The following is a 14,542-nucleotide window of genomic DNA, read 5'->3' as shown; positions in this document are numbered from 1 at the left end:
CTTTAAGATTCCACTGAGGTTCATTTGGGTGGCTAACGTCACCGCAACATCAACTTCCCCACGACTTATTTACACCTTGTCAAGTAGTGTTTATGTCTAGTGCACGACAAAAGTATGCGTGACGTGCATTGTTCCCGCATGGGTAGCCATTGTCACCACGCTACCCGCATCCGTGAAGTAGTCGTGGCATTATTTGGTCCTGCTGTGTCGCGCTGTGTCCTGCGTGAAGCCACGCAACAGCAGTCTTGTACTGATACTGTTCCCTAAAAAATGAAAACTCATTCTTGTAATATTACAACTTTTTAAAGAATGAAGCATGAATGTATTCTTGTAATATTACAACTTTTCACCTAATATTATGACTTTTTTTGAGGAAAAAAATATTTTTTTCATAATATTACAACTTTTAGAACAACTATTACAACTTTTTTGTAGAAAAAAATACATCCTAGTTGACATTATGACTTTTAACAATATTTTAAATCTGAAATCATTAGAAGTTTATTCTTGGAACATTTGTTCCCATGACGTTAAATCTTTTTGTAATATTTCCAGTTTTTCTAGAAGAAAAATGTCTTTATTCTCTCCAAATTATTAGGGTTTTTTTCTTGTAATATTATGGCATTTTTCTTGAGTCTCTGTAAATTTATTCTTATAAAGTTACATTTATCTAGAATATTTAGATATTTTTTATTTCTGTAGGAAAAAAAATACTTTACTTGACATTTTTTCTAGAAAACATGTTACTCTTCTACAATTAACAATTTTCCTTGGAAAAATCTGACTTTATTTTCCCGGCTTTATAATTTTTTTTTCTTGAGTCTTTGTAACTTTGTTCATGTAATATTGCAACCTTTTTCTTATTCAAAACAGTAATTACTTTTTCCTAAATTATTCTGTCAACATTGTCACTTTTTGCTGAAATTACTTGTAATATGACAACTGTTTCCATGAATAAAAATACATACAGTCAAACCTGTCAATAGCGGCCACTAAAGGGAAACGGCAAAAGTGGCCGCTATAGGCAGGTGGCCGTTATAAACAGGTTGGCGGCCATTTTGAATTTGTGCGCGCACATATTAACATGTCTGTGATTAGAAGCTTGTTGTGTTTGCAGATACATAAAATTATACTGTTACATGTTGACCAGTAGAGGGCACTGTGGGATTGCGGATAAAAGTTGTAAAGAACAACTAGGCTTGTTATTCTACACCACCCACAGAACAAAGCTGTGCTACAGAGTGTCATTACAGCTTTAGTTCATCAGGAAGTGACGGGAAGTGACGGTGCGACGTCACGAGCAGGAGAGCTAGGCTCAGTGCTAGCTGTGAGTGTCGAGAGAGTTGGGAAGTGTGTGGATGTTGGCGTGGATGTAAAGTCCTGCAGTGTTCTCCGCTGTTAGTAAAGCCATTAAAGTGCATCGGCGACGTGAGTCTCTCCTTCCTCACAACAAGCATCATTACAGTATTGACCAGTGCACATTGTCTCACACCAGGAAATAAATGGTGTCACTGTCTGCAACAAGCTCCAAAGAAGATGGCTTTTTTTATGTGGAACAACAGACAGTTTGTGTGGATCTTGTGAATGATTGTGACTGAGCTAGGACTCAGTAATTAAAGTCTACACACGACGGCTTCATTGATTAAAAAACGAAACTTTTTCGTGCATGAAGCTTCTGCTTGAGTTGGCATTTTGGCCGCTATATGCGGTCAGATATTGACCAAGGGATACAAAATGGGTGGCCGCTAGGTGACTGCTATACACAGGGTCTATAACACGTAAATTTTCTGCGGGGGATTTTTCAGTGGCCGCTCTTGGCAGGTGGCTGTTATATACAGGTGGCCACTATGACAGGTTTGACTGTATGTATTCTTTTAACATTACAACTTTTTTGCCGGAAAGAAAAAAGGATTTATTCTTTCAAAACTTTTTTCTGGTAGTGTTTTAATTTTTTTCTTGAAAAAATTGGATTTTATTCTTGTTCTTCCTCTTAACATTCTGACTAACTTTCATTCTAGAAAAAGAACAATTGTTGTAATGTTAAAACTTTTTTTTTTCTAAATATTCTTTCTGGGAAAAATAAGATTTTATTCTTGTAATATTAACACTTTTATGATATTGTTAAGACTTTTTGTAGATAAAATAGGATTTCATTCTTGCAACATATATTTTTCTCTTAATATTCTTGACTTTTTTCCCCATACTTTTTCTGCTCACTGTGGCCCTAGTAATCTTTTGTACATCTAAACAAAAAATGGATAAATACTTATTACCTATATGATACCATTATTGTCATTATTCTGTTATTATTTATGCAAATCTTCTTGATTAAAAGTGTTGACAGTGAAAAATGAGTATTTCAGGCACACTTGTACAATATATGAGAGAGGAAGATGCTGAAAGGAAGCAGAATAAAAAAAAAAAACACAGTGAAGCTTTCTTTTTGTGCTTAAGCAATGTCCATGGTGGCTGCGGAGCTTGACTAATGAGACGAAGTGGAACACATGGTGGTTTGGGGCCTCCCGTGCTGCTCAAAGTGTCCTGAGGGGGAGCAATGATGAGGTAATGTGGGGGCTTTCACACAGTGGTCTTTTCATTACAGGAGCAAAGCATCGTATTCTTGATCATTCTTCAAAAGCACAACATACGTCCTTGAAAGGCTGCCTCTGAGGACTTTTCATTGGATTGACGTATACAATTCCCACGAGCGGAATGTGGGGGGCAAAAGCAAGATTCATTCTCGATTTACCGGTCAATAATTAACCCAAATAGTGCATCATATATTTTTATACAATTTAAAAAATAAATACATACAGTAAATAAATATTTAAAAAAAAGAATTTTATCAAAAATGAGATGTCAAACTAGTTAAAGGGGAAAAGTCTGATACTGCATTTAATGAGATAAAACCATAAAATAAACGTTAAAAAATGAACAAAAAACAGTTTATGAATGTTAGTCGAGTTTTGGTGCAAGTCGGATCTTATACCTAAATTATAGCTAAATTAACTCTTAAGTCACTCACATGGTACACAGGACACATGAAGGCCGTATAGAATACAGTATTCAAAATATTAAATACAAGAATTAAATGAAACTCATTTTACTTTGAAAGGGCGTTGCAAGGGAGGGAAAGAGACTTGTTGGGATGAGGAAGTCTTAATAATGGGACCACTACAGTACACTGTGGAGTTATCACTGTCCTTTGCAGAGTAGAAGATCCTTTCACATGTTGGAGAATTCCATTTGTATCTTTCAGGATGGGCATGCAGCCAATATCAATTAATTAAAGTGTCTTATGATGCAGTGTTCTATATGCTATATTCTATATGCACTTTGTTTACGTGTTGCCACCAGGCGAGTCTGCCTCACTGCCTTGGGAGACATATTGGAGGTTAAACTTAAATACCATAATTTCCAGGTGCAGGTGTCCACGTCGTGACATGTAGTACACAGAGAGATTTGTTTTACTTTTAATTAAATGTTTTTTTCTGAAGAGTGCCGAACAGTGCATGTTACGCGGCTGGTTAAACAGTAAGCTACCAGAAAAGTCGCTGCCATTGCTGTCTCCATCCTCCTCCTTCCGCACTAAACCACTAATGTCGTCTTCTTCAGTGTCGGAAACGAACAATTCCCTCGACACACACCCTGCCAGTCTCTCTCCCTCTTTCGTTGTCGCTCCCAGCCCCCGAGCCTGTACTCTCCTCCTCACCACGCAAGCAGTCCAGCCCCCCAAAACCCGCCGGCAACAGTGGACCGCTCGGCCCTGCTCCCCACTGCCAAGATCCACCGGCAGACCCGAGCAAGAGCCGCTAGATCGATCGCCTGCAACCTGAAAGTTGCATCACATGCACCTCCCCAGGGGTTGTCCATGCACGTACAAAGCGCAAAATGGCTGCTCCGAAGCACACGAGATGAGTCCACAAATTAGCCGCACCGGTGTATAAGCCGCGGGGTTCAAAGCGTGACAAAGAAGTAGTGGCTTATACACCAGAAATTACGGTAGCTAACGCAAAAGAACAAAAATGATGGTGTCCTTACTCTGTGTTGCAACGCGACTACTCTGCGTTACTCCGCCAATGTGTTCATCCGCCTAAGCCTACTCCGCCACACGAACGTAACTACTGTAGTTGTCTTTTTCATTTTGTACACTACTGATCATTTATGAGAGTGTGTACGTTAACTTGAAACGCCGTAAACTGAGGAGCACCTCTAGAAGAAACGTGTGACCTGCTTGTGTTTCTCCACCGAGTGCTCAGCCATGTTTTGCTTTGGGATCAAATACTTCTTTCCTTCAATCAAATGCAAATGACTGTAGAATATTGATACATTTTTCTAGAGTTTTGATTACATTTTGTCTCTAACATTTTGGACTGTTCATATCTTTGTACGGAGGTAAACAAAATCAACGGGATGAAATCCTTCTTTCCCCCACTGCATTATTTACAATTTCAGATAGAATCGTCTTTTTTTTTCTTCCCCCATTTCAGAGTAGTAGAACTGTCCTATTGAATTGTTCTTTTCTGGACGAGATGCTAATCTGCAGTATGCACCAGCTATCTATGATTAGCATGAGTGTGAAGAGTGCGGACAAAACATCCTCACATCATTGGACAGTCAGTGTCTCTCTATGAAGCTTTGGCGTCATCCAGCAAGGATGTCGTGAATGACCTACAAGAGATGAGAGCACAGATTAAAGATGAATAGTTTGGTTTTGGCCAACATGAGTCATGTGGTCTCAGTGGGAAGCTATGTGCAAGTTGACCTCCTGGAAAAGTCACACGCTGACTTATTGGACAAATAGCTGAGAGGTCTTTTATTGCTAGCAGAAGACATTGATGATCTACACGCTGATTTATCGTCAAATCCACACTTGTATTGCTAGGATTTTGCATTAAAAACTGAAGCATAAATCAGCTCTTATCCAAGTTTGTAAAATGAATGAGTCAAGAATCATAATAACATTGCATTTAAGTCCCTTTAAAGCTTGCGTCATTTCCTGCTTGCTGTGTCCTGAAAATGAGTCCCTCTCTCGTCAGGGGCTGGACCCTCTGATCAAACAGACAAGAGGATGAGGAGGAGACGTGCTGCTGCCGGCACAGCGTCCATCATGACAGCAAACATGGAGGAAGACTGGCCTGTATGGCCTGCTGCATCCCAGGTGTGTGCTGCATTTTAACCAACACGTCTTCCCTTTCTCTGTCTCGTGATTAAAACCAACACAAACTGCACTTAGACATAGCTTCTACCTTGGAAATGAATCGAGGGATGTGAAAATGGTTGATACATCATAGCGATCCCCAGATGCCATGCATAAACGCCCTCTTGGGACTTTCAGCAGCGTAGGGAGGACATCAGAGCGTATTTACTGAAGGTTTTCAGGGATTTAATTTTTTTTTTGAGACAAAACTGGTAATGTCAGTAAATGCTAAGTATATTTTGGGGGGGGGGTTACTGTCTAAAGTCATTGTCAAGTCAAGTTGTGTAATAATGTATTAAAAATAACATCATCGTGTAATGTATTATAATTTAGTAGATATTAGGGCTCGTGGGGCCCGGCCCGAAGAAGCCACACGGGATCTCCCCCCGTCGACCCACCACCTGCGGGGGCAAGCATAAGGGTCTGGTGCCATGTGCTTTGGGAGGCGGTCGAGGGCGGGTGATTGGGCGACCTGATCTTCGGCGGCCAAATCTGGTTCTTGGGACATGGACTGTCCCTTGAGTACAAATTTGAATCTAATTAGTTACACTTTTCAAAATAATCATAATTAATCACCATTTGCAATTGTGTGTGAAACATGCCCTTTTATTTGACTATATTTTATGTTCAAAAAGATAAATGACAGGACACAATTATATGCATTTGTATGTTTTAACAGCTCCAAATGAACTGAAAATGTAACTGAAGTTTAAAGATACCACACGTCTGAAAATGTATTTGCCTAACACTAGTCTCTTTAAAAGTAACAGGACATTTAAATTACACTTTAACCGTGTTATAATGAACCATGATGGGTTGCGTTCAAAGACACCACATGATGTAAGTTGAGTGTAGATGTACGTATGTTCTGGGATTTCCGAGTATACTTACATGCAGCAAATTGTACTTCCGCAGCAGGAGTTACGTTAGTGAGCATTAAGATTATCCACTTACTCTTTTTCTTTGTCTTTCACTTTATTTAGACCACACAGACGCATAATAAAGATGTATTGTGACGTTCGGAGTGTCCGTAAACACACCACCTGGTCGTCTAGTGACAATAAGGAAGTGTCGTCTCCATCATGATTGGATGAGACGTGTTTGAGAGTTGGAGATGCATATATGTTAGGTCAAAATAAAGTTATAGAAGAGTGTCAGACCCTGCGGGGGGGACACTATCGTGCTTCCTTCTGCCATCATAACAGCAAGGTGTGGCTTGGCTGGAGTAGGCTCCAGCATACCCGTGACCCTGGTGAGGATAAGCGGCATAGAAGATGGCCGGAAAAAATGTTGGAATATTGGGCCGCACGGTGGATGAGTGGTTAGCATGTTGGCCAAACAGTCAAGAGATCGGGAAGACCTGCGTTTGAATCTACTCTTGGGCATCTCTGTGTGGAGTTTGCATGTTCTCCCCGTCCGTGCCTGTGTGGGTTTTCTCCTGGCATTCCGATAGACTTCTGAGGGAAAAATATATATACTGTATATTATGAGAAAAAACTCAATTATAAGACTAAAGCTGTGTTATTCTCAACAAGGGCTGCACTCTTAAGAGGAAAAAAAAATCATATTCCCGAAAATATGCTCATATATTTTTAAGTAATTCATGCAGAAAAAGTCAAAATGCAGAAATTTACTTTTAAGCTGTAACGTTATGAGAGTAAATTGCGACATTGGGAGAACTCTAGGGAATTTTTTCACTTCTAACATTACAATAACAGCTTTTCTCGAATAACTTTAAAAAAAAGATCATAATTTAAAAATAAAAATAACATGCTAGGAGAAAAATCCTCATTTTCCATACTTGTTGGATTATTTCTTGTCTAAAAATGTCAAAAAATAAATTGAAAAATATGGGGGGAAAACGGTATTGCTCCTCGGAAAAAGTGAGAATGTTATGAGAATAAATGTTTTTTTCAAGAATAACGTCATAAATGACACAAATGTTCACAATTCTTATTTTCATGCTATGTGGTGATGATCATACATTAGTTCTGTTAATAAATATCCTAATATGCACCCACGATTTACAAAATAAACTGACTAATTAGTCCAACTCTCTTCTGCATGGACAAACATTTGATCAAGTGTGCAAATAGTGTGTGTGTGTCGCAGATAAATGACTGAATGGGCTCATCTCAATGCTTTATACTGCACTTGTAAGCAGACTGCTTGCTTTGCTGCTATTTACAGTAAATGCGTGTTTATTCCCAATTACTGAGGAATATGGAGAATAATAAGCAACGTCAGAAGTGTGTGCATAGTGCTTTTAATAACGACCTTGCTTACTGAAATAGACAGCAATACAGTATTGTCATTTTTTGGATTTTGCAGACCATACAACAGTCAGTTTGGTTGTGAGATTTTGACATAAGTGATAGCTGCTCAGTTGCATAAGATCCACATACAAGAACTGTATGGACAAAAAAAAAAAAGGCTATTACAAAGACACATTTCTCACTGCTGACTGACAGTCAGAGACGTATTTGTATAACATAAAGTACTTTGCAGCGGTGCATCAGACTGACAGCTGTTTTTAATACTTACATCAGCGTACAGTACATACAGTACAGTATATGTATACCATCATTGAAGCACCATTGTGACAATGGCTTCCACTCACCTAAAGCGCTACTTGTGACACTTGAATTTAAGTGTACGCTTTCACCTTTGCGTGTGGACATATACAAAAGCTGAACAATGACTCACTCAGAGACAGAGACAGACACACACACACCGTTTCCAGGGTTACATAAGGAGGATGTACGATGCAAAGAATTATCAAGGACCCACTGAAAGACAGAAAATATGACGTAAGACAAGTCATAATATTGAACGCTCTTCTAAGAAAAAAAGCCATAAAATGGGAATGTTTAGGGAAAAAGTTATTACGAGAAAAAAATCCATTCATCCATTTTCTATGCCGCTTATCCTAATTAGGGTCGTGGGGGTATGCTGGAGCCTATCCCAGCTGACTTTAGGCAAGAGGCAGGGTACACCCTGGACTACTCACCAGCCAATAATAGCAAGGCACATGTAGACAAACAACCATTCACGCTCACATTCCTACCTATGGACAATTTAGAGTCTCCAATTAACCTAACCTAACATTTGGATTGTGGGAGGAAGCCAGAGTGCCCGGAGAAAACCCACGCACAGGAAGAACATGCAAACTCCACACAGAGCTATTCTCATACAAACTAACTTTGCGGCCAAGATGATAATCACTAAGCCAGCGTGCGGCCCGTCTTTAGAGTGTGTCCCTCACGGTTCCTTGGTAGAGTCAGGGTGACAAAAGGAAAGATGCTGCTCGTTTTGATGACAGTGCTTGATGTCATCATCCAGTTTTCCATAAAACTCTTCTGTTTACTGCAGTTTTAAATACATTCTATACAAATAAACATTGACTGATCCAGGAGAGTCTCGAAAATAAAAATAAAAAAAAAAAAGCTGAAAGGCGTTGAGGGGATGGATCTGTGAAAAGTAGCACTCGTGTTTATCCTTGTGTCCTGCGGGAGGATGGATGACTACAACGTCAGCTCTTTTTAATATAAATCACACGTCCGTCATCTCATCCTCCATCTCATCGCCCTCCGTTTCACCTTCAGCCTCCTCTTCCTCCTCGTCAGACGTCACATCCGGCTCGTCCAACTGGGAGACGCACTTGAGACACGAGCAAACAAACATGTAGTTCTCCCTGCAAGGTGAGGAGAAAAACAACAGACTAGCCAAACTTTCTGAGTGTGGTGATGCAATTCAAAGAGGGAGGGTAGCGGAATCAAATGGATCAATAAACGTAAGCTTGGAGCAGCCGCCGTTGCCCCAACACGTTTGCCTCCAAGCCGCCCATTACTCCATGGCAGACATTGATCCGCACGCGCTCTCGGCCCTACGAGTCTCATTCAAGTGTTCCATCTCAGGAAAGACATTTTCTTACCTCAGAATTTTGTGTCTGCTATGGCGGCTTCTGTCCCGCTGACAGCAGTCCAAATAACTGATGCAGATCTCCTGGGAAACAAAGGAGTTTAACAAGTTTCAGTCCAAGCAGCTGCTGCAGACGCACACGAGGTGGTACGATTCGGAATGTGAGAAAACCTTCCCGAGAAAAGACGCCACTATAGCAGAAACACGCGTACAAATACTACTCAAAAAACATCACACTTCACAAATCACTCGGTGTTATATTTGCCTCCCGACGTATCCCTGCGTACTGTCGCTTCTCCATTCTCGTGTGACGGAGCGCCGCGGCCATCTTGTTTACGTGTGTTCCACAGCGGAAGAAGACGCGAGCGTCTTTGTCACGTACACAAGAATGGAGAGGCGACAGTGAGCAGGGATACGGCGGGAGACAAATACAACGCATAGCCATTTGTGAGGTCAGATTTTTTTTTTTCGAGGAGCCATTTTTGTGATGCAAATGTACTACTCTTTTGAACGCATATTGTTTTGAAAAGCCAAGTTCCTTATTTGTGAAACCCCAGCGACTCCCTGGAACTAAGTTCTTCATCACCAAAATCCGACCAGAACTGGACTTAGGACACCAAGTGGGGGGGTCAGTCGCTGTTGATGGACTACAATGCTGATGGGGATGTCATACAACTTCATGGCAAAAAATCCAAACTATCCCTTTAAGAGAATACAGTATTTTTGGCATATTTATACAAAATAAAAGTAACTCATAAATTATGATGATAAAGTTGTATTTAATGAGGGGACATGTTGTAATGTCAGGAGAATAAAGTCAGATTTTCACAAGAAAAACGTTGTAATACTACAAGGAAAAAACATGATTTGCTAATAAAGAATATTTTTTTTACGAAAAGTCTTCTTAGTAGAATAGCGGTGTGTTGCAATGCTCGGAGAATAAGGTCATTTCTTGATTATTTTATTTTGTCTATAGATACATTACATTCTATTAAACAAAAAAGAAAAAAGGTTATTTGTAAGTAGAAATAAAGAAAAAATTGGTAACTTGTGTGGAAATGTTCCAAGAAAACAAAAAATCTGAATTTGTAAAATCTCTTGCTGTTAGAAGCGCTGCACATAGCGGCCCACATGCATGACCCCAAGTGTCCCCTGACCTCTCCAGGATTGATGTCGCTGAGGGCACTGAGGTGAAGCAGGAAGTTGTTGTCCGGGAAGGAAGCCTCGGCATTTGGCATGCAGCTGTGATTGCCTGAAAAATGATATCACACTTTAAAAAGGTCTTTGCAAGAAAAATTATAGATTAAAAAAAAAAAAAAAAAACTACGTGCCTAAAAAAATGGAACTCGTAATAAAATATAAACAAAATATTGTAATATCTATAAAATTATAATTCCAATAAAAATAAAAATAAATGTGCACTTACACGAGCTTTGGAGTAAAAAGAGACCTGAGCCTTCACAGTTTAGAAAGTCTCCCGTTTCTGCAAAGCAGGCAGAGAAAACACACAAACACAGGTTAAAAAAAAAAAGAAGCTACAAACAAAATGATTTTTAATTTTATAAAAATCTATGTGTTTGACCTCTCTCAATGTCTTTGTACAGCTGGTCGATAAAGGAGTCCAACTGCGCCCTCTGCTGGGCAGGAAGATCAGCTGCATCGCAGGCATGAACCCACTGACTAAGGGAGCTGACAAAAGATTCCTTCATGATTAATGCATGAAAAATAAAAGGATGGTAAAGAAAAAAAAAAAAACGAGCTAGAGCTGACCTTGTTCCAATGCCTTGTCCGTTGGTTCCAACCAGAGCGAACAGCGAGCGGAAACCCTCGGGAACAAACCACTACAAACAAAACCACTACTTTTTATTTAGTTAGTAGGGTTGTGAACGATAAACCGAAAGTCAGTCTCTTCAACAACGCGAGAGCCTGGCCTGCCAGTGAAAGGACTGTCGCACATTCACCGTAGCTTAACACGACCCAAGACAAGAATGGCTGCGTACATTATAGTGATCTACCTTATCATATATTAGGTACTGTGTAAAACTAAGCCAGGAACAACATGGAATTAAAAGCACTCAGTGAATACAGAGCCACCATCCACCCGAACGAGCCTGGAGTTTGTTTTGCACAGAGAAGATTATACGTCGCTGTGTGCTAGCATGAATTAAATTGAGGTTGTGCACAAATCCAACAAACCTCAGTGCACATTAGCACTCAATGAGGTCAACAAATCTTACCTTTCTGCTTTCCCACATAGTATCAGCATTTGGAACCAAAGATGAGGTGAAAGCAAAAGGGTGAAAAAATACAGTATAGTAGTCTATCTGGGCACCTTGGGATGACGTTAGATGCGTTCAAGGACCGTCGAACAAAGAGGGACATGTCGCCGCTCGCAACAAATAACATGCAAAACTGTATCCCCGCTGTATATTCGTTTTTGAATAAAATAATGGCCCATTCTTCCAAAATTGATATCCAGGTACATAACATTTGAAGTAGTTATTTACTATTTTTTTTTTTTTTTTTTTAAATCATTAAGTTTGAGGATATGTGCCCTTTTACATGTTTGGAATGCTGTAATAATGCCACTTTTATTTAAGAAATTGCCTCTTTATTTTATATTGTAGGATGAATGTCTACATGAACAAATATTACCCGTAGAATTGAACTGAATCTAATGGTATCGTTGATACACTGTATCGAATCATTCTGTTTTTAGAATATATCGTAACCTGTGTATCTAGATTCAAATCCAATGGTCTCTCACAAAGATTTACATCCCTACTGAACATTGCGCTTACCCTACTGAGATGGTCATCATACAGAGCTTCTTTGAAAAGACGCTGCAGAAAAGCCAGCTGATCCTAAAAATATCACAACGTCACGACACAGCACGCATTCTACACGATTTCACTTTTTTCCTCCTCACAAGGGCGACTCACTCTGAACTTCTCCCCCAGCAGCTTGTGGGCCAGCTCCTCTTCCTCATTGGCTGTGCGGCTGCAGAAGTGCGAGAACAGCTTCTGCCAGTGTGCTTTTTCTTTGGCCTGCAAAAACAACATTCTTTTTATAGCGGATGTAGAAAAGAGAGTATCTGTTAAAACACGGGTGTCAAAAGTGCGGCCCGGGAACTGACTGTGGCCCATGGCACATTTTAAAAATACAATTAAACAAGAAAACAGACACAAAAAAACAGCAAAAAATTGAAAAACGAGCTGCAATTTTTACATGAATAGAGTTGAAATATTAGGAGGATAAAATCATATTAAGAGAAATTTTGTAATTTCACTACAAAACATAATTTTTCGAGAATCAAGTTGTAACATTATGAGGTAAATCTATTCCTTTTTTTGACGCAAAAAGTTTAAATATGAAAGAAAAAAACATTTTTAGTTGTAATATGACAAATAAGCACAACCAAGATTAAAGCCAAATTATTAAAGTAAAAAAAAAGTCAGTGTGGGGAAAAAAAAAACTTCTTCGCATATCGACATGGGTTGGTTTACAAAATGGAAGATATCCAAGTGGCCCCTGCATCCTTTTGATTTTTCAGTATTTTATCCTCCATTAGGCCCATCACGATAAATAAAAAAGGAACTTCATCATTTTGCAGGCCTTGATAAACTGACATGTGCATGCGTGTTTGTTTTCCTTCTCTCGCTCAACCAAATAGGCTGGATGTCAATTAGCATCCAGCAAAATGCGTTGTAGTGCCAGACCTCTCCTCTAGGGAATAAGTTTGGAAACCCGTCTTAAGACGTCCTTGAAAAACACTCACACATTTGACCTCATGGTACATTTTTTGCTACTGACTGTGCACTCATGCAGGATGGATACATGTTTGGAATATAGCATCACAAAGTCAGCTCACTTGTTTGACAGTGGCGACCATTCTGGCCATCAACATGATGCTGGAGGTCTCAGGAGGATAGTGGACGCTCCTGCAGAAAGAATAACATTTAAAACCAATAAGACACAAGCTGTCCAATATAAAGCATGACTGTCACCTCCATGCGTCTTTCAGCTTGTTGACGGGGTGGTCTGGATCTTCCTGGGACGGGCCGAGACACAGAGCTCGGTGGTACTGATCCGCCGCCGCTTGCCGACACTCAGCGCTGCAGTACATCACCTGCCACCATACAGGTAAACAATGACGAGACACGACATGAAGCCTGTGAAAGTCTGGGGTGTGGACCCTGACCTGACACTGAGGGCAGACTTGGTGGAGCTCTGGTCGAACCCGGCAGAGTTCAGGGTACGGAAGGCTGAGTGCAGGGTTGCTGCTGAGTCGTCTTGCATTGTCCTCTGCTGTCTCCAGCGCTCGCAAGCAGTACTCGCATGCTGTTAGAAAAAAATATATCACAGTTCCATGTCAACTATGTGAAATTCAATCATCTTGCTATTGTTTAAAATCTCACCTTGATATTTATACAACGCATTCCACAGAAACTGGGCACTAACGAGTGGGCGCTCAATGAAAATGGTCCCTCCCTTCTTGATGCTTCTCTTGGCAAACAGACCTTTTCCCTTTGACACAAAACACAGGCTTCACTACACATCTTTAAATAAAACAGAGTTCTGCCAACTCTGAATCAGCTACAGTTGTGAGGGTAAGCATTGTTTTTCTTCAGCAACTGGGGCCTAGTTGGAGGTTAGCCTAGTTACTGAGCAACCTCTAACCAGCTGTTAAAATGGGAGTGTAATGTTCGCACAGTAGCTCACATAGCTGTGCTAGTGTCGATACAGTTTGTGTCCTCCTGTCCCACTCCTTGTTGTATGTCACACAGTATATGATGTCTATTAAGTTGGACAAGTGCAGACTTACAGTGTACGCAAAAAGTGGATAAAGTGCAAAATAGCGCGTCTTGGACCCTCACACTCACGCTCATTAGCATTAAAGCTACAAACGCAAGAAACGGCATGTTCCCAGTAGGGGTTACTTAAAACAAAGCACTTTTCAACTGTCTACATTCCAGCACAAAGGCTATATAAGCTATCTAAAAACAATCATGGGGCACTTATTCGGATATATAAACAACCTAAATGGTCGTTGTTAAGATACAACAACAGACAATTACAGCCTGCAGCACTTTTAACTGGATGCTCCACGTCTCTCGGCCGACCAGCGCCAAGCAGCAGCCCAATTTTGAAGCAAACAAAATGGTCAAAAGGCGTCACCAAGTACACTAACCTTGATGTTGTCGATGAATCTCACATCAACACCGCCAGCAACTTTGCCGGGGTCCACGCAGAAGGAAAACATGTCATCCATGGGGGCAGCCATCTTGCCACACAACCTTTCACCTTTCTATCCGGGTACTCTTGCTTTAAATTCCGCCGCGTGTAGCTTGGAACGCCCTCTGACGGCCATTATGTAAAACAGCAGCTAAAGCATGCAAGCGAGCTCAAACTCTTCAATTT

The 14,542-nt window shown here is 40.4% G+C and overlaps 1 protein-coding gene across 1 annotated transcript; it reads right to left on the bottom strand.

Annotated features, from left to right (window-relative positions):
* Positions 1–7,714: 7,714 nt before the first annotated feature.
* Positions 7,715–14,537, bottom strand: smyd5 (SMYD family member 5). Its single transcript, XM_054792192.1, has 13 exons — positions 14,313–14,537; positions 13,540–13,648; positions 13,323–13,462; positions 13,129–13,250; positions 12,993–13,062; positions 12,064–12,168; positions 11,923–11,985; positions 10,892–10,962; positions 10,704–10,810; positions 10,548–10,604; positions 10,279–10,373; positions 9,135–9,205; positions 7,715–8,894 (listed from the first exon to the last, which is right to left on the bottom strand). Exons 1-13 carry the CDS (start codon positions 14,403–14,405, stop codon positions 8,753–8,755), a joined length of 1,245 nt encoding a protein of 414 aa, XP_054648167.1. The 5' UTR covers positions 14,406–14,537; the 3' UTR covers positions 7,715–8,752.
* Positions 14,538–14,542: the final 5 nt, after the last annotated feature.

The sequence above is a fragment of the Dunckerocampus dactyliophorus genome, chromosome 11 (assembly GCF_027744805.1).
Source record: "Dunckerocampus dactyliophorus isolate RoL2022-P2 chromosome 11, RoL_Ddac_1.1, whole genome shotgun sequence".
Taxonomy (NCBI): Eukaryota; Metazoa; Chordata; class Actinopteri; order Syngnathiformes; family Syngnathidae; genus Dunckerocampus; species Dunckerocampus dactyliophorus.
Note: the sequence above shows the minus strand (reverse complement) of the source record. Positions and strands in the feature narration are given on the sequence as shown.